This window comes from Dermacentor albipictus, chromosome 1 (genome assembly GCF_038994185.2).
Source record: "Dermacentor albipictus isolate Rhodes 1998 colony chromosome 1, USDA_Dalb.pri_finalv2, whole genome shotgun sequence".
Taxonomy (NCBI): Eukaryota; Metazoa; Arthropoda; class Arachnida; order Ixodida; family Ixodidae; genus Dermacentor; species Dermacentor albipictus.
Genome location: NC_091821.1, coordinates 209,665,601 through 209,681,020, shown reverse-complemented (window position 1 = coordinate 209,681,020; position 15,420 = coordinate 209,665,601). Strand labels below are relative to the sequence as shown.

The 15,420-nt window shown below is 46.9% G+C and overlaps 1 protein-coding gene across 1 annotated transcript; it reads left to right on the top strand.

Moving 5' to 3' along the window:
* The first annotated feature begins 1,435 nt into the window (after positions 1-1,435).
* On the top strand, positions 1,436-14,873 carry LOC135906687 (uncharacterized). The gene is made up of 3 exons (XM_065438242.2): positions 1,436-2,025; positions 6,527-6,731; positions 14,658-14,873. The coding sequence occupies exons 1-3, from the start codon at positions 1,909-1,911 to the stop codon at positions 14,702-14,704; spliced, it is 369 nt and encodes a 122-aa protein (XP_065294314.1). The 5' UTR covers positions 1,436-1,908; the 3' UTR covers positions 14,705-14,873.
* The last annotated feature ends 547 nt before the right edge of the window (positions 14,874-15,420 follow it).

Sequence of the window (15,420 nt, the reverse complement as noted above, 5' to 3'; positions counted from 1 at the left end):
GAAAATCCATGCGTGAGCATTTTTTCACTGCACTCTTGTTTATATGCGGCCGCCTCGGCTGGCATACGAACTTGCGACCTCGTGCTCAGCGGTATGTAACGGTGCATACACCGTGCACTCTTCAAAATAAAGTTAGTAAATAGTCAGTCAATGCACGCTTTCACTAGTTTACTATGTATTTCACTACCTTCCTACTAATTCTGCACTAGCCAGCGGCTAGCAAAGCTAGTAAGTGCTGCCTTTACTAGCCAGAAAGGCTTCTTAGTAGGTTTTACTAAGTTACTGCTAAGCCACTACTATCGCGTCTGGCCGCGGCCTATTATGCTGTGATAACGACAGTCTTATGCAAAAGTGAGATTAACGGTTGTGTTCTTCATTATGTAATTTATGTTGGACTAACAGTTACATGCGACGTCGAGCACACATATATGCAGACAGTAGGCTTTACAAATTTGTGCACAAAGCTTTGATTATTTAACCAAATACATATGTGCTCACCGGAGCAACATGTGCTCCCTCAAACTAGGGCTATAGATGCTCTTGAAATTGCTCTTCGAGTTATAGTGCCGCGTAGCGCCTTTTTCGTTCTGTATATGTGTGTTCTTGCCTATCGTTGCTTGTTGGAGATATGTAGTACATAGTTTCCCGGGTCAGTGCGCCCTAATGTCCCTGGTAAACATTACGTATATATATATACCCTTAATTGCTGCCTCAATATATAGCGAAGGGAGGCGGTTTTATTTTTTTTTTCATATATATTTATTATGTTACTTTCTTATGCTTTTATAATACCATCGACTTCATACGACAATGCAAGCGGCACTCTGGGAGTGTTAGTTCTAGCACTAACACATAAATACCCCCAGAATGTGGATGGAAGAACGGCGCCGCGGTAGCTCAATTGGTTAGAGCATCGCATGCGTAATGCGTAGACGTGGGATCATTCCCCAACTGCGGCAAGTTGTTTTTTCATCCACTTTCATATCCATTAATTTATCATTTTTTGAATTGAGTTAGTAAGTACAAGTAATTTCCCCTATGTTGTCGTTGGTGTCATTGTTTGCTGGCTTCTTATGAGACGATATATATATATATATATATATATATATATATATATATATATATATATATATATATATATATATATATATATATATATATATATATATATATATATATAGAGAGAGAGAGAGAGAGAGAGAGAGAGAGAGCGTGTGTGAATGTGCGTGCGCTATACTTCCCTATATATGAGGGGGCCCCCTCCACTGAACGGAGACCTTCAGCCCTGTTCACACGTACACACACACACACTAGGCAATTGTCTGCTGCAGTTTGGAGAAATTAACGTTTTATTCTATTCCTTTGTCAGTTTTTTGCCCGTCGTCGTTCAAACAAGCCGGTGGGTGCGCTGTTTCGATGGACCGCTCGATGCCACTGAGCACATGGTGACGCACGTGTACTCGCAACTTTCCCACAGCCCTACGCGCGCTGCATCTCCATGTTAATACACTCGGCGGCTCCACACTCAAGGCCACCGGCAGCCACAACGCACAACGCTGGGCGCGAGAAAGAAAGCAAAGTTCGCACCCCCGCGGTGCATCCGGCGCGCGGGCGACGCCCGGCTCGCGTGCGCCTAGACCCGCGGCCAGCCGCCTTCGCAACGCGTGTCCCTAAAGCGAGCATCGGACTCGGGCGCTGACCCACATTCGGCCGGAATGGGTGCGTTCGGAGCGCTGCGGCCCTCGACGCTTTTGTGCGGCCCCGCGACCTTTTTATGCGCGCGGGCCCTTTTATCTCGCCGGCTTTCGTCGGGCCGAGCCGTAATGAAAACGTCAGTAATGGCCTTTGTTCGACAAGTTGTATATACAGGGAGCACTGAAGCGGTAGCCGACCAGTGACAGTTCCATCATGAGTTTAGCCCTGCAGCGCGCCGACTCCGGCGACCGCTGCCTCCGGAGCCTCCCTCGTGCGGTGCTGACGGCGGTGGCGTTGTGCGTGACTGCAGCATCGGCGAGTGAATCGTGGGTGAGCGCACTGTGGTTGTGTCTTTCCGCGAAACCCGAAGAAGCGCTACAGTGCGCGCTTGAACGTGCACCGTGTGTGACCATATAGACCCGGCCGGCATCACTCAGTCTTTAGGGCTTATATACGGTCTGCCTAAAATCGTGCAACAATTATGCGATTTATGCATCGCGTCAGTGTAGCATTGCGCTGTGCCCCTCTGCGCGGCGGACGCATAGGTTTCGCTGTCGTCTGCTGTCTACTGTAAAAAAACAGGGAGCAGATGACCCTGCGAAACTAGGGGCCCGCTTTCAAAGAACTGTTTTCGTTGCTTCGACGTCCTTGATACTAAATGATGTTTACCCAAATGAGTATGAAGTACTTCTATAAGCAGGGTCTGTATCAGAAAATTCGAGTCAATCCTGATGCTGGACATGTACTATATCAGCCAAGGCTGCCAGCCAATGGCAAAGCGCATTTACGATCGAGGGGCCGAATTCACAAAGCTTTTAGTTCGTGGTGCTGATTGCCATCGGCAGCTTACCTTCGATAAAGTTTTTCCCGTCACTGCGGTTTGCGGAAATCTGCTATTACGAGCAGTTCTAGTTCAGAACTTTCTTTTCAATACAGGCCAAGAAGTTTTCTGAAAGTATGATTGACTCGTCGCAATTAGACATCGCAGATCTGCTGCAGCGCGCACATCGTACCAATATTTAGGTTTAGATCTATCTATCTATCTATCTATCTATCTATCTATCTATCTATCTATCTATCTATCTATCTATCTATCTATCTATCTATCTATCTATCTATCTATCTATCTATCTATCTATCTATCTATCTATCTATCTATCTATCAATCAAACAAGAGGCTGCTTTATATACGCGTACACACATAGGTTGACTCAGCTAGGTTATCGTCAACGTATCGCCGCGGTCTGCCGCGACATTCGCATAGCGACGTCGGGCTTTGGCTAGCGCCCTGTGTTGTCCAGTGGTGTGGTTTGGAACTATAGACTATAGCAGACACACAGAGGATGGCAACACAAAACACGAGAAATGCAGAGGCAACGAGAACCCTGCCACGAACTGGAGTCAGCAGTGTTCGCGTTGCCTCTGCACTCAATAAACAGAAAGCTGTATAGGAAGGGGGCAGAAAGTGAAATAAAACTCCTGACTCAAACTTACTTCGGACATCCAAAATAATTGCGCGCATTTAAGTGCACGTTAATGAACCACAGGCAGTCAAAATTAATCTGGAGTCTCAGAAAAGAGGTACAATATAAATCTATGTTGTGTCTATTTTAGCCGAGCTATCTTTGTTACGCACTGCATGCATCTGTCTATTTACTCGTTTGTTTGTTTGTTTTAGCCGGTCAATTTTTTCATAAGTATTCTATGCTTAAGCCGGAAGGCGTAGCGGGCATCACCCATGATGCCAACGCCTCCTGCACACACATTTCACACATATATATATATATATATATATATATATATATATATATATATATATATATATATATATATATATATTATTTCGTTAAATTGGAGAATCTTACTACCTCATGTCTCACGATCATATTGGGCTTTTGTAACGCAAAATCCCGTAATTTAATTTCAATTCAGCGTATTTTTTTGTAGTTAGTCCTCTAGTACAAATGTAGTTAGTCATTTTGCCAAACCGAATAAGGGACCATGGGTTCATAAACCGGCAAATTAAAATGTAGGCCTGGCAGGATGGCGCCCGTGTGCAATTAGAGAGGCCCTGGGACACTGTTTTCTCATCCTGTGTTCAAGTCCATCACAATTGGTACTCCGTTGTGTCTGCGATGCCAGGATGCCATCCAGGGTCGTTAAAAAAGGAATGATAAGAACTGGGAAAATATACACAGAATCGAACGAAAGGAATCGTTACATTATAACCTCCTTGATTTCCGGAAACTGTCCTGGACTACCTGTTGGTACCTGTCCTAGACTTTCGGCTCCATTGTATGATAAGGAAAAAAAGAATTGAACATTTAATTGACTGCAGTGTTCATTCAAATAAAAAATAAATATATTAAACCATGTTCTGAAATTTTGCGAGTCAAAACCACGATAGCATTATGAGGCACGCCTAGTGGGGGACTACGGATTAATTTTGACCACCTGGTGTTCGTGCACCAAATACATTAGTTTGCATTTCGCCCTCTTCGAAGTGAGACAGCCGCGGCCGGGATTCGAACCCACGACCTCGTGATTAACAGCGCACCGCCATAGCCGCTAAGCCACCACTTATGCAAACGTAACGCTATGGTGCAAGTGTAACGCAATGGCGCAAATGGATGCAGCGCCTGCTTCGCGCTGTATCCGCTTCGTTTCGCACATGGTTGTCGCGAATTATTTCACGCTCAAGCCTATGAGCTCTTCAGTGAGCGTCAGCGCCACGAGCCGACACAGCCTCGCGGCGAGCGAAACGCAGCTCTGCTGCACTTGGAGTTGCCAACCATTCGCGAAGGCAAGACAGCTCCTCGAACGTGGGAACTCTTAACCGTGATGTCAAGCTAGAAGCCTGGCAACCGGTACAATCACAGGGGAGCACAACGTTCATGCTCGCACGGCAGCACGTTCGGTCCCCATGTCTTTGAACCGATCGCGCTCCTCCACTCCGCGCGTTCCTCGTCTACGCGGCCGCATCTGTCCATGGCACCACCGCCCAGGCTGCAAGAGCATGCGATGCGCCACCGACTTGCGGAGCACAGGTGCGCCTGGCTCTCCTTTCCGGCGACGTGCACAACTGCCGAGCTCGTGGAAGTTTTGTCTGTGTTCCGTTAATCTCTTCGTAAAGACCGAGGTCGCCCGGGCTGCCGTGTTGTACGACTCGAAGGCAACTCCCCTCTTCGTGTCGCTCCAATGCAGGGTGCACTCCCTGGCCCAGAGGGCCAGTGACGAGGTGCTCCAGTGGTGGAGCACATACATCGGAGTTTCCTTCAATGAGTAAGCTGACGAAGTGATCAAAGGCGCGCACGACAGCATGGCATCGGACGCCACGATTTGATGAGGCACGACTCGTCATTCGCAGGGCTCTTTTCCTACACCATCTAAAGCCTAGGATCGGCAGCAGCCTTCCTCCAGAACAAGTGCAACTGAACAGAGACTTTTCCTGCGATCGTGCGATCTTTCTTAAGCTTAGCACAGGACGCGTGCATACCGCCGGAAGGCTCTTCCTGCTCCAAGTACCTCCACGACCCGACGGATGAAACCCTCGCACACACTCTTCTGTAATGTCCACTGTTGTTTTTTAAATCATGATACTTCTGGGTAAATAGGCCTTCGGCTCACAACGCCTATAGAATGGTGTCTGCCGCAAGTGGTGTCTCCTGTCGCCTCATTATCCGTACAGCGAGCATGATAGGCCTCGTGTTCCCTTCGGACCGACGGCAACTTCGCAGGCCCTCCTTATTGACTTCGTGGAAGACGCTTATCTTTCGGTCCAAGTCTTGTCCCACATGGACGCTATAGCAACAGCGAAAGACGGTATGGACCAGCATTCACTACTCCCGTCTGTGCTCTCACCCCGACATCGAGCTGACCGTGCGCTGCAGTCGATTGTTGTTGATGTTGATGGTTACGTTGTTGTTGTTGATGTTAAATCGTTGTACATACTCGTGATATGGATTGGCTACACAGCGTTTTCTCTTCTGCTTCTTTCCCCCCGCTTCCTTCCCAAGACATCGCGGTTGAGATGTCCAGCATTATGTGAGACAATTGCAGCAGTTTTCCTCTTCCGATAGCGATTTCCGCCTCCTCCTCCATCGACGCATTCTCTCTGCTTCACTCATCTCTACATCATCCTTTCTGTCGGGCGCTTTTCGGATGCTCCTCGAAAAAGCTTTGGGGATAAACACGGAGGGAGAGAGAATAGAAAGATAGTCGAGCGGATGGAAGCTAAGAGTGACTGCTATAAGTGCATTTAAATGCTGAAATATTATTACACATGATGACTGCCATTGCATCGAGTGCGTATACCAGGTGCTGCGCTGCACACCAGTGTGGAGGACCTCTAGCATCCTCGTCTGGAAGGTTAACGAGGCGTTCAGTTCTTGCAGACTCGTAGACAAAGCTACTGTAGATTCGGCGAGAGGCCAAAGCTGGGAATTGACATTGCTTCTTGGTTGACAGGGTGGGCAGGCTCGTCAGTGTCCAATTATTACTATAGCGTGACTAGACAGCCCCTGAAAAATTAGACAGCGTTCTTTGTCGTTTATACGGTGCATGCAATTTTTGAGCATCTGACATTATTATATAGAGCTGTACGAAACAGGGATCTTGCACCGGCCAAAACAGATGCATATATTTTGTAGGCAGATTTACATTAAGAACAAACGTCGCGGTCGTTTGATCTAGCTCATCCTAATGCATGCGAGCGCTCTCCACCATCTGGAAAAGGCTGCACCCCCCCCCCCCCCTCGCAAGCAGTACGATATACTGTGAGTGGAACGCTGAGTTTGAGCGCAGATGTGTAAAAGCGCGCCAGTCTTTGCAGGTACCTGTAGAGGCCAACGGCTGCCAAGGCCCTTGCTGGAGGCCCTCCGGACTGTTCCCAGATCCGGCCGACTGCTGCGGCTTCTTTAGTTGTGCGTCGTGCCGCGCCTACCGACTGCGCTGCGCACCGGGCACCGTGTTTGACCGGCGTTTGGGGCTCTGCAACCACCCTCACGATGCACCCGTCTGCCTGGCACCCAACCCAGGTACACGCGCGTACACCAAGCAGAATGTAGTCTGACCTAATCTAACATATGACCATCACTAGAATAGCAGCTTGGGCTTGTTGGTTTTCCATCCTGCTAGTAACAGCGCAAAATATAGACAAGGGACGGGACAAGAAGACACCACAAGCGCTGACTTTCAACAACGTTTATTCCGAAAAAAACACGGCTTTTTATAAACATTGCCCTCATGTGTCGCAGTCACGTGATCGCACATCATGTGAAACAAGCACTTTTTTCCTTTTATGCACTCAAGATAGCGGTTGCACGTGCAAAAGCTCAAGTTCTTTTTTTGTCAGTAACAAGGACGGCGTGCTAACGCATGCTAACTGACAAAAAAAGCATGCTAACTGACAAAACTGGCATGCTAACTGACAAAAAAAGAACTTGAGCTTTTGCACGTGCAACCGCTATCTTGAGTGCATAAAAGGAAAAAAGTGCTTGTTTCACATGATGTGCGATCACGTGACTGCGACACATGAGGGCAATGTTTATAAAAAGCCGTGTTTTTTTCGGAATAAACGTTGTTGAAAGTCAGCGCTTGTGGTGTCTTCTTGTCTCGTCCCTTGTCTATATTTTGCGCTGTTACTAGCAGGATATGACCATCAGGTGGTGTGATAATGACTGAAAAGTCACATAGTCATATACATGACTGAATTTAAAAAGTCACACACACACACACACACACACACATACACACACACACACACACATATATATATATATATATATATATATATATATATATATATATATATATATATATATACATATATATATCCAGTCCGGAGTCCACATATATATATATATACATATATATATCTGTATATATATATATATATATATATATATATATATATATATATATATATATATATATATATATATATATATGATGATATGACTATATATACATATATGTATATTACCACATAAACCAACAGACAATGAAGCCAAGGAAAGCATCGGGGAAATGAGCTCTAATTGAAATTGAAATGTCGAAAATAATGAAGGAGTCAATTCAATTACAGCTAATTTCCCCGATGCTTTCCTTGGCTTCATTGTCTATTGGTTTGATGTGGTCATGATGAACAAAATCGAGCACCTCGGTTTCTCCTCTTCTCGCGTTTATATACAGTTAAACCTCTATATAACAAAGTCGGTAAAATCGGCGATTTGCTTCATTATATCGTAATTTCGTTGTATCGAAATTTGACCTTTTATGCAAGTAAGTACAGTCGCCGATCGATTTTTCCTACACGGAAAGGGACCGCAGAATTTTTCGAATTATCGGGCAATCAAAGAAAGCAAATTTGAATCAACAGTTCACTGTGATAAATTTGGGAGTCGGCGATGAGTGATACAGTTCCCTGCTGCGTAGGTCGATGATGTCTGCGCATCGGCGATACGAATTAAGCGAAGCCAGCCGCACTTTCGCGTGCACTCCGCCCCCCCCCGCGGCTTATAGCGTCGCCCGCACTGGGACGACGCTATCATAAAAAGCGCCGGCAGCGGGGAGCGAATGCTTGGTCTGGCTGTCGCTTCAGCGGGTCACCGAAACTCGAGATTGCGCAACCTCTAAAAACTAAACGCGCGGGAAGACAGCTTACATGGTGCCACGCCGTCTCGGCACGCCCACTCTTTGCACACGCGGCAGATTACCTCTAAAGCAGGGTGCGCGGCTGCGTATGCGCTCAGTCGTGCTTAGAGCCATGGGCAGTCACGGTTGAGACGCGCGCCACAAACCGAGACACCCGCCTATTTACCCCCAACTCCGCTCCTTCGCGCGCGCTTGATAGCGTTACCACCAGCTCGCTCCCCTCCACTTCTTCCCCCTTGCTCACGCTGGAAGGCACCACTGGGGAAGTCACCGTCTTTCTTGTCTCACCCTAGCACACTTTCACTTGCACCTAAAGCACACAGTTGCCGGGGAGCAATAGGATCTTACCTCACTTGGACTTCATACGGAACATGATGCGGCTCCACTTCGGCGATCGCTCTTGCCGCGCGACGCGCGATTTGAGAGGTGCGTTTGCAAGTAGCCACTTCTAACTCAATCATTTGACTATCTGCATCCGGGGAAGCTTTAATTTTTTGTCTCCTCGGCATTCCTTTGCGGCGGCAGTGAAATTTCGTTATATTGAAATCGCATACAAACACACTTCGTTATATTCAGGTTCTAAATACATGGTGATCAATGGACAATCGGTTATGAAGTTAAGTACTTCGTTATATAGATAATTTCGTTATATTGAAGTTCGTTATATGAAGGTTTAACTGCATTTGAATAGTCATATATAAAATCTAATATAGGAGCAAACTCTAGGAAACAACAGAAACGAATAAACAGAAGAATAAACTTGCCAGGAAGAACAAAGGTAATGTTGACAGCTTCTATTGCGGGTTGAACTGCATGCTTTTCCCGTATTTAAGAGGGAGCTTTAGCTCGGACCCAACTCCGGCGCGACCTATTCAAACATGTAAAACGCAGAAACGCTTTTCTGAGATCGGACCCTTGGTCCGATATTGATGAAATTTTCTGCATTTCAGAGAGAAAGTCTAGTGATTGTTGGAAGCTGAATTTCGATTTAGGGTCTGAATTTTGTTAAAAGAACTTCGAAAATTCGAAAGTTCGAAAAAATAGAAGCACGAAGTTTACAAATAGCTCTTCATCAAGAACGGATATCGCGTCCCTGTAAACGGCATCTATTCGATGATTCAAAGCGGACGAATTCGATATGTCATTTTATATCTTACGTGAATTTGTTATGTTGTGTACAAGGGTTCTGCAGAAGTTGTATTTGAATATCACTAATTTTTTTCAGATTCATGTGTAACATAACAATTTTGTCCGCTCCATAAATGTATTATCAGATAGAATTCACAGAACTGTGATATTGTTTTTCATTGCTCGCGGGATCGAATCCCGGCCACGGCGGCCGCATTTCGATGGGGGCGAAATGCGAAAACACCCGTGTGCTTAGATTTAGGTGCACGTTAAAGAACCCCAGGTAGTCAAAATTTCCGGAGTCCTCCACTACGGCGTGCCTCATAATCAGAAAGTGGTTTTGGCACGTAAAACCCCAAATATTATTATATTATTATATTTTTCATTGCTGAGTTACAGTTGTAAATCTGATAGTTTCGTTTTCGGAAAATTTGCGTTTTTGCCAATCTTTAATAAAGAATTAACGACCTAAATCAACAATTCAAACAAACAGTCACTATAATGTAAGTTTTTCTTTTAAATGCGACAAACCTCATCAAATTCGGTGCTGTGGTTGCCGAGAAAAACGAATTCTTCTTTTACATGTATTTACATAGGAGCACCCGAGCTAAAGCTTCCTCTTAACTCCATTTTCAACTCGAACTCCAACTGTACTACAAATCTTCAACCTCACTAGCCCAACAGCGTGGATTCGGTTCTCGTGATGGCGATATGGTTCTACAGTTGGGTTTGTAACCCGTTTAGCTCCGGAGCGGCTGTATGACGAGGACACTGGTAAGAAATTATCGTTAAGTGCAGCCGGCAAACAGACCTCTAGTTCTTCCGAAGAATCTGGAACTTGCCTATACAACTTCGCAGTCTTTGACATATCATTCGCTATACCCCGTTACTTAGACTCATATGCGCTGCGATGGAATTAAAGTGTGAGTTAAGGGAGACAAAAGCAGCTAGCTCCTCATTCTTGTCTGGGGCCGGCGGAAGCAGCAGGTGTGGCGGGGATCTGATGGGACGTCTTACCTTCTGTAGAGGGGCGGCGCAACAGGTCTCCCACCGATGATGCCGCTAGCTGGGTCCCAGAGAAGTGATTCGAGCTCGGGCGATGACGACAGCACTGGACACGCCCACGCGTAAAGCGATGTCGGTCACGGACGTTGTCGTACGCTGGAAAAGTATTTTCCGGACCACGCTGGTCCTGTACCAACGGACAGTATTCAAAGAGCGTCCCGGTGAGTGTGGTACCGGCACTAGATACTTCCCATTGCGTCGAAATCGATTAATGAGGAACGGTTTCAACAATATTCCCGTCTGGATGTGCCTAATGATCGCAGCATCCGTGCGAAAGGGTTCGGGGGAGGAGACAGGGGGCATCGAGAGCCAGTGCGTTGAGTGATCTTTTGACAGTACTTTTGGCGTACTTGGTCGACCTACAGGACGATGACGCACGCTTTAAGTGCCGACAACGCGTTGGTCTGCATGACTCGCGTTGTATTTCGTGCAGCCGTTCTAGCACCGTCTGCACGTATAGTCGCAGTTTTCTTGCGCCTCTGCCAGTGTGCTGTTTCGTATATTTCAAGCCTGATAATACAGTCATCAGCCGCATGTGTCAGTGGAGAGGCTGTATTCACTGTTGCATAGCTATGGTCTGACTCGTGCTCTCCGATATAAGACAGCGTCGGTGTATACATTACATGCTCGTGTGGAGCGAGTCGCTGCATGTATAGCGAAAATTGCGCTTGGCGTAAGCGAGCTGCCTTGTAGCTTTCTTTGTCCCTTGCCCCATGTCTTCCACCGTGCCGTCGTCGTCATGCAGTCGTGGTCGTTCCATCGTTGTCAGGCCCTCGTCATCGTCCCCACCGAGTTCGGTTTTGTGTGTATAGTACGTGCAATAAACTCTGGTTTCTGCCAGACGCGTCCGCGGTGTTTTAGCCCCGCTAGATTACGTTGGGCGAGGCGTTTCGCGATGAAAATGGATCCAATTTGGTCGTGTGATCTGTGCTTGCAAATGGTCTATAAACAAGCACAGCGTTCCTCACAGCAAACACCAACACAGCAACAGCAAGCACAGCAAACACCAACCAAGTCTCCGCTCTAACCGGTTCTCACAGCACGTGGGATCAGCATAATTATTGTTGCTGGCTACAGTTTCTTCTGTAGTGGTTCCCGTCTGTATATTTCGATTTGGCTCCGTGGTATAGTGCGTGCTAGGGAAGAGGACTTCGCCCTACAGATTTCATCGGCCCATGGAGCGCTGCACATATTTGTACGATTTAATGTTTGTTCCAGTCCCACAAGCGTGAAAAGCGTCTCGATAACCTTGTAATCTGCACTTGTGTCATCCCTGACATAAGCTACTGCACAGGATTGTGACGCTTGTGGAAGGAATTCCTGCTCCGACTTCTCTGCAAGCTCTTGAGGGCTAACCTCCTCGTGTAATGATATCCGTGCTGCCGCATCAAGTGCCTTGCGCTAAACGAGGAGCAAATGAATTTTACTATGTGGAGGTCGCCGTTGCAGACGGCCGCGGCCACATTTATATAAAAAGACGCCGAGAGGTCCCGGCGTACCAGTCCTGGCCTGTGGCTGTTGTTGTTGTTGTTGTTGTTGTTGTTGTTGTTGTTGTTGTTGTTGTTGTCGGCTCAAATCGTGACTCACACTCTGGCAATAATGCGTCCTGTCTCGCGCTCAACGCTCGTGATTCCTTCTTCATATGCGCCGCAGACTATGATGGCGCCGCTATACGACCCCTTACTATTGCTGTGTGAGCGTTGCTGAAAATTCTTTCACACATCGTCGTCCAGTAATTGTAGGCTATTTTTCTTCTATACAGATCTATAGCATATTGTATATTCCGCAAGCTGTTCTTCGGGTTTTAGCCCATGCCCGGGTGTCTTTTGTCTCGATGTAAGCCGAATATGTCGTTTCCGCAGAATGATCAAGTTACTATCGGGGTCCGGGTTGTATACGGGCGCACGGATTCTTTGTAGCTGCTCGATGCTTAGTATCCAGTTTCTATCTCGATAGAAATTTTTATCGATAGCGCGCCAGGTGCTGCGTGAGTGGAGAGGGCATCGCCGAGTCGGTGGCTGCTGCGTTAGCACCGCAGGTAGCTGCTGCTTGCTGGCTCGGGCAGCACGCACCGCTATGGTACATTACTAGCGCAAAACTCCAGGGACCGCTCAGCGCCGTTCAATTGGGCATTAATCCTTTCGTATTCAAAACTCATAAGAAGTGCTAAGGTGTCCTCGGATTTTTTACTGCACAATTGTTTTATAAAACAACTATGGGCGTAACAAACGTGACGTTCAAGTTAATTCCGGAACAGAAAGAAGCACTCTTATTCTGCCGCGAACACCCCTTGGCTCTTTTCTACATAAACGTATACTCTTGCCTATGCACCACTTCATTTATCCCTGCATGCAGCAAGGGAGCCCACTTTCTCGCACAAGAGATCGCTTTCTCTCTCCTGCGGCTTTCGAGGCTTCCTGTATTATGCTCCGTCTATGACGCTATCATAGACGGAGAGTTTATAGACCCGTGCGACAGCACATACACGTCAGCCATTTGGCAATCGTTCATGATAATGAGTTGCTCTCGAACGAATACCTACTACTCTAGTCCGGCTGTGTTCTGGCAAACGGGGAAGTGTCGGTTGTTAACGCGCCCTATTCCGGCCTCTAACAGCTCGAAGTAGTAGAGGCAAGGCGCAGAAGACCAGGATTCAAGAAGAAGAACACAAACGACAGGACCGGCGCCTTGGGTCCAATGTAGAAGAAATATGCTCAAGTAAAACTCGTGCGTGGGCTAGTTAGCTCATGCTTGAAGTAGTAAAGGCAAGGCGCAGAAGACCAGGACTCAAGAAGAAGAACACAAACGACAGGACCGGCGCCTTGGGTCCAATGTAGAAGAAATATGCTCAAGTAAAACTCGTGCGTGGGCTAGTTAGCTCATGCTTGAAGTAGTAAAGGCAAGGCGCAGAAGACCAGGACTCAAAAAGAAGAACACAAACGACAGGACCGGCGCCTTGGGTCCAATGTAGAAGAAATATGCTCAAGTAAAACTCGTGCGTGGGCTAGTTAGCTCATGCTTGAAGTAGTAAAGGCAAGGCGCAGAAGACCAGGACTCAAGAAGAAGAACACAAACGACAGGACCGGCGCCTTGGGTCCAATGTAGAAGAAATATGCTCAAGTAAAACTCGTGCGTGGGCTAGTTAGCTCATGCTTGAAGTAGTAAAGGCAAGGCGCAGAAGACCAGGACTCAAGAAGAAGAACACAAACGACAGGACCGGCGCCTTGGGTCCAATGTAGAAGAAATATGCTCAAGTAAAACTCGTGCGTGGGCTAGTTAGCTCATGCTTGAAGTAGTAAAGGCAAGGCGCAGAAGACCAGGACTCAAGAAGAAGAACACAAACGACAGGACCGGCGCCTTGGGTCCAATGTAGAAGAAATATGCTCAAGTAAAACTCGTGCGTGGGCTAGTTAGCTCATGCTTGAAGTAGTAAAGGCAAGGCGCAGAAGACCAGGACTCAAGAAGAAGAACACAAACGACAGGACCGGCGCCTTGGGTCCAATGTAGAAGAAATATGCTCAAGTAAAACTCGTGCGTGGGCTAGTTAGCTCATGCTTGAAGTAGTAAAGGCAAGGCGCAGAAGACCGTTTGTGTTCTTCCTGAGTCCTGGTCTTCTGCGCCTTGCCTTTACTACTTCAAGCATGAACCAACTAGCCCAAGCAAGAGTTTTACTTGCAGCTCCTTCGTCACTCCCGAGCACCTATAGCTTTGTCGGTGGTGAACCCTGATAAGTTACCGGCGGCGCCTCAACTGAGAGGAAACTTTGTTTCGAGGAGGAATGAGGAAAGTAAACATTACACTATTTCTATCTCCGTCATCATTAGGTGCTATTCAAATATTTATTCTAGACTATCCTCACTGCAAATTATCGCAGTCACTTGATTTGTGTTTCTAGCGTTGAATAGAAGGTGTTGCAGGGCCCCTTCAACATGAGACGTTTAGAAGCTTAAGAATAATCTCATTGAAATGCACCGATTATCGCTTTCGTTTCATTGTGATGCGTTGTTATTGTAATAATGAACGAGTTCGCATCTATGCCTTTCCGCTCAACTTTCTGTAGAAAGAAAAATAGAAGCGTTTGAAGCACTAAATGTCGGCACTCTTTCTGCTTCCAGGGTGCTACCTGTACTACATAAGCTTGTCACTCAGTGGGAAGAAATGAAACAACAGCGGCCAGCAGCAACGATATAAAGAACAGCAACAACTCACAAAGCGAAGGAGCTGCCTTCGTGATCCCCGAAGAAAGTGGCGGACCCGACGAGCCCAGATTAAACAAGAAAGAAGAAAGAAACTGTTATAATAATTAAAGTAAAGAAACGCTACACCTTATGATGGCGCCGAATCTGTGTCTATGTGGTGTATATTAAGCACTTCGCAGCTTTATTTGACAATATTAGTCACGAGCAGCGCTCATCCACTCCGCCAGTTGAAGACAAGAATGGGGGGCCACTTCAATCCGCATAAGCTTTGCGGCGCATCTCACAGCGACAGGGCTGGCTCCTATGAAAACCCAACGAAAATGGGCGACGGGGCGAGCAGCTGAGTAATAACAGAAGTGTAGATCAGGCGTTCTCAAGCGATGATCGCACGTCAAGTCACCCAACTTTCAGTTTTGTTAAACATACGCGGCTCTTTCCTCTGACAACGGAAGAAAGGGAAAGGCGACGAAACACTCGTCGTCCTTCCCTCGTGCATCCTGTGTGGCGTTGCAAACTAGCCCGCTCCAATATAACACTACAAAGTAGCCCTCCAGTCCTCAGTGAAACGATCATGAAGGAAAGAAAACAAAGTCCCATGTGGGAAGTGATTTTAAAGAGAATGGAAGTGATAGGTGCAGCACCGTAACTGTCTCTCACAGGAGGACACCTCAACAGCACT

Excerpts from the sequence above, each read along its gene's own strand:
- LOC135906687 (XM_065438242.2), top strand. The coding sequence starts at position 1,909 with ATGAGTTTAGCCCTGCAGCGCGCCGACTCCGGCGACCGCTGCCTCCGG. Across the intron at positions 2,026-6,526 it reads CATCGGCGAGTGAATCGTGG|GTACCTGTAGAGGCCAACGG; the intron begins GTGAGCGCACTG and ends CAGTCTTTGCAG. Across the intron at positions 6,732-14,657 it reads CTGCCTGGCACCCAACCCAG|GGTGCTACCTGTACTACATA; the intron begins GTACACGCGCGT and ends TTCTGCTTCCAG.